The following is a 10,000-nucleotide window of genomic DNA, read 5'->3' as shown; positions in this document are numbered from 1 at the left end:
GCACTTCATACAAACAAACAAACACACACACACACACACACGCACGGACGCGCGCGCGCGCACACACAGACAGAGTCAATTACTCCAGAGTGCACCACAGCAGTCTAAACACAAACAGAAAAATATGCTGAATGGCTGAATGCAGTAAAGTAAAACACAAACACAAATAAGCCCACCGAAACAGGGGTTTTAAGATCGATGCCCATTTCGATATTTGAGGATTTAAAAATCCGATAGCGATATATCGACCGATATTCTTTTTTTTTTTTTTTTCCAGAAACACATTAACAAAGATTTTCCCTAACATTTGTTGTGTGTAGTTACCAAATTTGGTGTAGTCTTGGTTATTTGGTGTAGTCTCCACCAAATATGACGTAATGCAGTTTAAATAGTGCAGTAAACTGATACAGTGACCTAGCGTAAACGCTGCTGTTCAATGCTTCTACATGACTGTCCGCAATGGAGGACCTGCACACGCGACTTTGGGATCTCACACCACACGTTTGAAAGAGAAGCGAGATAACTTTGGCTACCAAGCCATGTTAGTTACGTGTTAAGCTCTCGTTTATTTACATGTCCCCTCTGGTTTAATAATTTCCAATGCACCAACTGTAACTACAGACATGCGAGTCGCAGATATATTTACCATTGCTTCATTTAGCCAGAATAAGTTAAATGCTATAGTTTAACCGCTCATTAACATTAGCGGTCTTCCACTGATAAACATGGCACTAGCTAGCTTTGTGGGCAACCTAATTTAGCAATGGACATCGTTATAAACGAATGTAAGTGATGTTGCCAGAGAATTTTTATAAGTGACGAGGGAGAAATGATAGGACCGTTGTTTGTGTGCTTGCTAGAAGTACTGTTTCATAAATAAACCTACAATCAAGTTTGTCAACAGCTTAGCCCAGCCTACACCACTCAACTACCGTGACGTTAAACCTAATTTTGATGTTTGACTAATGTTACTGGCTCTCACGTTACTGCAGCAAAACCAGGCATGGCTGATATGAATGTCATATCATGGGTGAAGGGTCCATTTGTAATATTCACATAGAGTATATTTGTAAGACTTGTTTAATGGCAAAATTATAAGTATGAGGTGATAACCAATAGTCCTACTGGATGCTGAAGTAAGCTTGATTGTTATTGGTCCATAGCATAAGGTCCACAGTTTGAGTTTGTCAGCGCAGTCAGGATGTGTGAAGTACACCTTCCTGCAAGACGGTCATCATGTTTGCCTCTGGAACATCAAAGAAATATTTTGAGTTGTTGCCACGTTGTTGTCTGGAATTAATCTAGGTACATATTGTACAAAACAATCCCTGTTTCTTTTTAAGCTGTCATTTATCCTTTATCGGCCGTTATAAACACCGATAGTGATTTATCTGCAATTAGCCCGTGTCGGCCGATAACAGCGTCACGTCGATTTATCGGTCGGACTCTAATACAAAACTACAGGCCAAGAGATGAGGTGATTCATGTTGCAGATGGAGGGACAATGGCACTGCCTTTCACTGGCCTGTCGGCCTGTCCATCATAATCTACCCTGTGCTGCAAAGCAGGGAATCAGATGAGGCAGTTTGAAATATGAACGAATGTTATTCTGTTTTTCAATGTGGTCATGCTTCTGGGATGTTCCATTTGAAACTACACCTGCGTGGTAACATCTGTGAGAGTGAGAGAGATACTGCTGGTTTTCCCCCATTCCTTTCTCTCTCCCTCTTCTCCCTCTTCTGTTTCTCTGACAGCCCCAGAGCCTTTTTACCCCCCCCCCCCCCCCCCCCCCGCATTGATAATTTCATTTATTTAAGGTAATAAGTAAGGAGTTTATCGTTCTGTGTCTAACTCTTTTCGTCTTTCTTTTTCTCTCTTTCTTTCTTTTTGTAGAGGATGAGCTGCAGCTACCTCCTCTGCACCATTTTGCTTTTCGTTGCTGTGTTGCTTGCCGTCACGGTAACTGGAACAATCCTTTTCATGAACCACTACCAGGCTCCGCCCATGTCCGACGGCCCGCCTCACATAAGCACCAATCAGGATGAAGCTAACGCCTTGGTAACAATCGAGAAGGGCGACGGCTCTCGTATTAATATCTTTATCGACCCCAATTGCCCCGACTACAACAGCAACTTCCTACGCCTGGAGGGCGTCCAGACATCTCTGCTTCACTCCCTCACAGACCACGACTCTGACCTTAAGTCTGTCAAAGGCCAAGACCGCGCATTATTGGTTAACCTGGCGGAGGAAGTGGCCAAACTCTCTGCCCATGCTGGGCAGCTGAAAATGGATTACGAGTCTCTAAGGAGAGGACAGGGTAACCTTGGACAGGATTTGAACACACTTCAGACTGAACAAGGCAGACTTATACAGGTAATAAAACACACACACCAACACACACACACACACACACACACACACACACACACACACACACCCACGTGCTGTGAGACACATACACACACACATGCATACACACACATGCACATGCACATACACACACACACACTCATACACACACACCTGGTCTTTGACACCTGCAGATACACACAGGAACAGTGTTGACATGTCAGAAAAATTGAGAATTTGTACTGATGATGATGATGATGATGATGATGACGATGATGATGATCAGCCCTAACAAATATTTACAGAGAACTTTAGAACTGTAGTTCTGCTTTGGCTTTCAGGTCTACTTTTGCTTCCTTCTTCATCCATTACTGAAATGTGAACATGACTAGAGAAAAGGGTTGATACAGGCCAGGACAGAGGTGACAGGCAGTGTCCACGGAGCGCTGCAGCCTTTCATTGTTAATTTGATTTAGTAATGTTATTACAGATCGATGAAAGGACTAATCAGAGCTGTCTGAGTCCCGGCCCTGGTTCTCCACGGCCAGGGTCTGGCTGCCGAGGCTACCGCCTAAGCACATAATCGGAGCCCGATTTCAACCCGAGACTCAGCAATCCTACATCCCTCAGCCAATCAAAAAAAGAAAGAAAGAAAGAAAGAAAGAGAGAAAAGAAAAGAAAAAAAAGAAGAAGAAAAAAAAAAAACATGTTCTTGTGGGTAGAAACCACACTCAGTTCCAGAATTTATGGGATGGTGGGCCTAAGTTGTGCCAGCACTGAGCAAGCAACTTCAGGTAGAAAGCCATACGTAGTGTGTAGGTGTGACTCCAGTTTCACAAAATCAGTGAGGGCTGTAAAGACTAATTGTGGCCTAAAAATCTGATTTCACAAACATTGTCGATAATATTTCATACTTGGGGTGTAATGTGTCATAAACAACGTATGGTGAGTTGATATGACATAGGCTGCAGGGCGATATCGCTAATGTGATTGTACGTTTAAATAAATGCAGTACGACACTACAAGCCGTGTTACGTCGTGTACACGTAGAACGCGTAGCGCAGCACGCACCTGTGGCTTTGGGGATATTTTACAAAATGCCATGTCGCTCTGCATGTTTTAAACAGAACGAACAGGATTCATTTGAAAAGCGATTTTAAACAGTCGATTAATACCATAGTTTTCTTCTTTTCGTCAGGGAGCGTAGGCCTTAAAGAGAACGGAAATGGTCGCTATGCAACGGCCCGAGGTATGGTCGTAACTGGCTAACTATGTCAGTGCTCATGCCGGAGAGTTTGTACAGGAGTTTCTGATAATGAAACAAAGTACAACGTTCTCACCACTTCAATGGGGTCACAGCTGATTAAACGTCTCCATTTGCGCTCGAATCTATAGCAGCGTATTGCTGCCACGCCAGAGGAAGAAAAACGGATCAGTATCACGTTGTAACGTGAAAAGTTTACTGTGATAACGCGATGTTTCTCACGTTTTAACAAGATATTTTCACGTTATAACAAGATATTTTCACGTTATTTCGTGAAAAGTTTATTGTGATAACAGGATGCTTTTCACGTTTTAACAAGATATTTTCACGTTATAACAAAATGAGTATCACGTTGTAACGTGAAAAGTTTATTGTAATAATAAGATATTTTTCACGTTTTAACAAAATATTTTCACGTTATTACGTGAAACGTTTTACATTATAATAAGTTAATTTATATCGTTGTATCGTAATACAGGCTATAACGTGAAACTCATGTTTGAATGAGGAAACGGTGAGCGGAGAACGGATAAACTGAGGAATATGGCTCATTTTCGTGATTTGATTGCGTTCTACTTCATGCTTAAGTTGAGACATGGCGAGATTCTGCCGTTATTGAGCGCAGTAGATGATACTGCAATAAGTATGTGTACACTAAGAAGGATTTTAAAATGCATGGGGCTGTACAGAACAAAGAATGAGCCCGAAATCTCAACAGTGGGGTATCCGTGTTTTGGGCCACGGTGATGCCAGCTCATTGCAAAAGTGCCAAAGTGCCAGTTCACAGACGAAGTACATGTCACAGGGAGTCCACACAAGACTAAGTCATAAAACCTTTCATGCTACAACATGTTATTTTAACATTTCATGTAATAACGGGAAAAATCTTCTTAAAACGTGAAAAACATCTCATCACAGTAAACTTTTCACATTATAACGTGAAAATATCTTGTTATAACATAAAACGTTTCATGTTATAACAATAGAAATCATCGTGTTTTAACACGAAACGTTTAAAGAAATAAACTCTTGTCTTATAACGTGAAAATATCTTGTCAAAACGTGAAAAACCTCCAGTTATCGCAATAAATTTTTCATGTTATAATGTGATACTGATCAATTTTTCTTTTTCGGGCGTGGCAGGATTACGCTGCAGTACGAATCACTTACCGGTCAGTTTGGAGCCGTGCTCTGTATGCGAAAACCGAGAAAACTGTAACCGTTATATGTCGAAAACAGACACAAACATGGACTGCTGAATTCACCAATCAGCATGCAGGAATATTCCTATTTATAATAATCTAGAGACAGCGTTTCCATCCATCTATCTACCTGGAGGTCTGTCTATGAAAGCAATTCAGCTCAATAGCAACAAGATTGGCACACTACTTGATCTAATCATTTAAAATGAAGACCAGATTGATGTGTCAGGGGAGGTCTAAACTAGAACTGTAACATGATTGGATTTTTCCTTTCTTTTTTTTTGTTTTATAAACTTACGAATTGATTGACACTGTGTTATGAATTTAATGTTTGCTGCTGAGGGTCATGTGATGTGATGAGACAGATGTCTCTTCTCAGCCGATTTCAGGGATAACGAGATGTCATCAATACACAAAATATGAAATGACATTGTCCGGGAATATGACAGATCCATCGTTAATAAATTGAGATGAGGTTTCTTTGGTGTGAGAAGTCCCCATTCAACCTTTAGAGAGGAACTCTGATTGGAGTGTTCTGGAATCTTCCTCCCTTTCCCCTTAAGTGAATTAAATGTGAATCAAAGTCTTGAGTCAATCTGAATTAGATTTAGGTTGTAGGATTAATACTGTATCATTGAGTGACAAATCCTGAAACGCAAAATCTGTTAGCAACACATACCCACATATGCTGAGACAGAGGGAGGGAGCGATAGAGAGTGAGAGAGAAAGAAAGAGAGAGAGAGAGAGAGAGAGAGAGTTGTTTATCACCATCAAACACCTGTGTAGAGCATCTGCTCTAAAATCCGCCTGAATGGAAAGTAATCCCTCGTTTTTGATGACTTCTCGACAGGACTCCTGACCTTTTCATTTGTTTGTGCGTGTGTGTGTGTGTGTGTGTGTGAGAGAGAGAGAGAGAAAGAGAGAGAGGTGGTGGTGTGGGGTTGTGTGAACCTGTTTGTGTGTGTGTGTGTGTGTGTGTGTGTGTGTGTGTGCGTGTGTGTGTGTGTGTGTGTGTGTGAAAGAGAAAGGGGGAAAAGCGAGGCTGTGTGCGCTTATAAAAACCGCATTGTTGTGTGTTTGTATGTTTGTATAGATAAAAGAGAGAGAAAGAGAAAGCAAAACAGTAAAGAAATTGTTTTCTGTGGGTTGGCCATGCCCCTTCATTTGCTATTGTAAAGCTTCATTCAGTCACGAGTAGCATGCGTGCATGTCTCAATTACATAATCATCCCCAGCAGTCTAAATAAAGAACTGAAAAAATAACAGAAAAAAACCCCAAATTAAATCTTTAAGCAATTCTAACAAAGACAGAAAGAAGACAAAAGACGACATTTGAAAAGATACTCAGATGAGATAGATGCAGACTCACTCTGAAACCGTTAGACAGTCAACAGTAGAAACAGACACAGTTCATTTCCACTTGAATTGAAATTTGCCTCATAGACAAGAGCTATTTAGTTTGACTCTGTTTCAGATCTTTGCCAAAAGCTAGCCTCGTACTGTTTATGACAATTCATTACGATTCAAATTCCGCTCTGTCAGTCTGTCAAAAAAAAAAAAAAAAAAAAAAGAGAGAGAGAAAACGCGCTGCTGACTTTGTGATTTATACATAAAACATGCTCTCAAAGCTCCCTGCTTAAAACAATTTCACCATATCCCCGCAAATGAAATTACTCAGAATGCATGTGTGTGTGTGTGTGTGTGTGTCTGTGCGCATGCATGCATGCATGTGTGTGTGTGTGTGCGCGTATGCGTGCATGCATGCATGCGTGTGTGTGTGTGTGGTGTGTTGGTGCATGTGCATGCATGTGTGTGTGATAGATTTGCAGGATAATTTGACATGCCAGACACTTTCTGCCTACACTCTTCGTGTTCTCCTTATGTCGTCTGACCCACTGGTTGCCTAAGGCCTGGGGGGGACATGATTTGCTGTGACACATTACAAAAGGGTGTGACAGTTAATAATGGTCTTACCTGCTACACTGGTCCCAAGAGAAATGTTCCTCATCAGGTGTATCTGATTACAACAAACAGGAACCAATCAGACACATTTACTATGATGGGCCTTCAGAAGGTGTGCCCCAGTGAAAAGTCACATAGACACGAATGTGCGCGCACACACATACACACACACACATACTTGTCCCACAACACATGCATATACATACAGACACATGTCCATAGTTGCTTAGTGGAAAGGTTTTGCTCTTTCTGTTTTTTTTTCTTGCCCTTTTCTAGGGTTATGGATTATAGTGTATATATGGCTAGACTGAAAAGTCTTTAGGATTAGCAGGGTGAGCGATGACTGACAGTTCAATTAGGATCACAAAGCAATTAGTTCCAGTAAACCGTCACCTCCTCAGGGCATAACAAAAGGCCTCTGATCTCAGTGCGCGCATGTGTGTATGTGTGTGTTTGTGTGCATGCGTGTGTGTGTGTGAGTGAGTGTATGTTTATGTGTGCTTGGAAATGTAGACAGGTCTTGCTCTCTTGTTATTAACTGTGCATACCTGAGTTTGAGTTATTTTTGGATTAATATAAATTTGAATGTGTGTGTATGTGTGTGCGTGCTGAGAGTATATGTAACTGTTTGTACTCTACACATCTTGTTCTATTCCCCACTGTGTGGATGAGATGTGGTTATATATAGTCTATATGCCCTGCTTTAACGCTGCATGTTTAGCTACTGAGACTCATGGAGACAGCTCACTCATTAGGGTATGAGAGAGCTAAGATAGACCATCCCACCCTTCTCTTGCTCTCTCTCTCTCTCTCTCTCTCTCTCTCATATGTGTGTGTGTGTGTGTATACAAACAGGTATTTTAAATTAAAATAGGTCAGAGCCTCAGTTTAACAAGGAAAGCTGTATCTGTGTGTGTGTGTGTGTGTTTGTGTGTGTGAGTGAGAGTGTGTGTGTGTGTGTGAGTGTGTGAGTGAGTGTGTGTGTGTGTGTGTGTGTCTGTTTGTGTGTGTGAGTCAGTGTGTGCACACGTGTGTGTGTGTGTTATTTTGTGTGAGAGTGAGTGAGTGTGTGTGTGTGCGTGTGTATGTGTGCGAGGTGGAATAATATGGTACATGTAACGAGCGCAGCAACAAACCTGTTCTAATTGGTTTAGTGCACGTGAAACCATGTACAGGCATGCATACACACACACACACACACACACACACACACACACATACACACTTTGACACACTCTCTTTGACACATTCTTCTGGCATGACTACAGTTTACAGCGATACGGTCCTTTTTATTTATTTATTTAGTTGCTGTTGGCTTTAATGTCACAGCAAACCCTCACAGTCTTGTGATGTACCAATGTACCAACCTAGGAATGATACCCTAAGTCATGATCAAATGTGGCTTTTTTTTTCCTTTTCTTTTTCTTTTCTGTTTTTTTTTGTAGAACGAAACTGCGGCAGATTCACGTCAAATATCACATTGAATAATGTGACCAAGGCTTTGCTGCGCATGACCTTATATTAGGCTCCGTGATGTCGCTGTCCATGGTACTGAAACAAGCTCCCATTATACTGTTCCTGTCTGTAGCACTTGAGAGAGCTAGTGCTCATGTGCATTAGTCCATGGCAGAGAAATGAGCCCATATACTGGTGGTGCAGTGGTACATGGTGTCGAGTTACGTTCTTATTAAAGTCATTCCTGTCAGTGCCGTTAAAACAGCATTTTGTTAATCACGTCGCCTGTGACCGTGTTAGTGAAATCGCCCGTCGTCGTAACGTTACCGTCTGCCGGGCAGATTTGGACTTCACCCCGGTCTTTATTTTGCTCGACGGGCTGTTAGGATACTCGAACACACTCGCGAACTGATTTTGGCCAGGTATCTGAGCAAATGATTCAGGTCACATTGTTTGTTTGTTTGTTTGTTTGTTTGTTTGTGGGGGTTCAGCTCCTGTCAGAGAGCCAGATGAACATGGTGAAGGTGGTGAATTCTGTGAGCGACGCGTTAAACTCCATGCAGAAGGAGAACGGAGGTTTGAAGGCCAGGCTGAAAGCTGACCTGCAGAGAGCTCCGATCAGAGGGACAAGGCTCAAAGGGTGCGCCAACGGTGAGTCACACCCATCCCAAAAATCTGCTCAAAGTCTGCTCATTTGTTCCCTACGTTAAGACTCACAAAGAAAAAAACAAAACCCGCACATAGGTTTGTTAACAAAAATAAAAAAAACAAAACTCCACTGTCTCAACTGTCTACTCATCTCTTCGTGCATCTGCTTGTCCAGGTATGTGTGCATGTTTTTTGTTTGCTTGAGAGCTTGTTTGTCTTTTGGCTGTCATTCATTTGGTTTGTTTTTTTATCATCTATCCGTCCCTGTCCATTCGTACGGTGCCCCATCTGTTGGTTGTTGGCTTGTCCTTTTTTTCCCCCCACCCATCCAACCGTCCAGTTAGGACTGGTGTATCTGTCCATCCGTGCATCCATCCATCCATTCCTCCATCCATCAGTGATCTGTCTGTCCATCTGTCCATTCTCTTGTTTATTTATGTAGGGTTTTTTTTTTCGTTCTGTGCATTTCTCCTGCAAGATCTAATAGCACACACAATGGAATCACACGCTCTTCGGCTGTCTTGCATGCTCTTATGTAATGCTGCCATATTCCGCCATCTGTTTAAACGAAAATACTGGAACTCATATCATTAAGTCGGTTTAAAATCGCTATACAATTAGAGGCAATCTGACAATATCACACAAATCAGTGTTCAAACGGAGCATGGAAGCAAGCCTTTGTTTTTTGTCTTCCTGTCTCATCTGTCCTCCTGTTAGGAAATGATGGCTTGCAGGACAGAGGCCTGAGTGGAGCTGAACTTGGGCTCTTAGAGGCATAATGTGCCCTTTCTTAGAGGCATAATGTGCTCTTTCTCAGAATGACTTTAACAGCTTAAAGTTGGAGACGGGCCACAGGTGTATATAACAATGAAAGAGGATCAGTCCACAGGAATAGAGGCAATGTGGGTGGACTGAACGGGAAAGTAGACTCCATTAACAGGGAAAGGAACAGAGAAAGAAACACTTCACTGTGAACATTTGGAGTGTGTGTGTGTGTGTGTTGTGCGTGTGCTGTGTGTGTGTGTGTGTGTGTGTGTGTGTGTGTGCGTGCGTGTGTTTGTGTGGGGGGGTAAAGGTTAGAAATGAAGAGTGTGTTCTTTGTGCTTGTTTTATTTATTTTT

The 10,000-nt window shown here is 41.9% G+C and overlaps 1 protein-coding gene across 1 annotated transcript in view; it reads left to right on the top strand.

The window, feature by feature from the left end:
* Positions 1-10,000, top strand: part of fibcd1b (fibrinogen C domain containing 1b) — a 69,523-nt gene that overhangs the window by 17,217 nt on the left and 42,306 nt on the right. The window contains exons 3-4 of the mRNA XM_030780614.1: positions 1,894-2,373; positions 8,723-8,882. Coding sequence (XP_030636474.1) covers positions 1,894-2,373; positions 8,723-8,882 — 640 coding nt within the window. The remainder of the gene's footprint in view (positions 1-1,893; positions 2,374-8,722; positions 8,883-10,000) is intronic.

This window comes from Chanos chanos, chromosome 1 (genome assembly GCF_902362185.1).
Source record: "Chanos chanos chromosome 1, fChaCha1.1, whole genome shotgun sequence".
Lineage (NCBI taxonomy): Eukaryota > Metazoa > Chordata > Actinopteri > Gonorynchiformes > Chanidae > Chanos > Chanos chanos.
The sequence above is the reverse complement of the archived record's forward strand: the minus strand, read 5'-3'. Positions and strand labels throughout refer to the sequence as shown.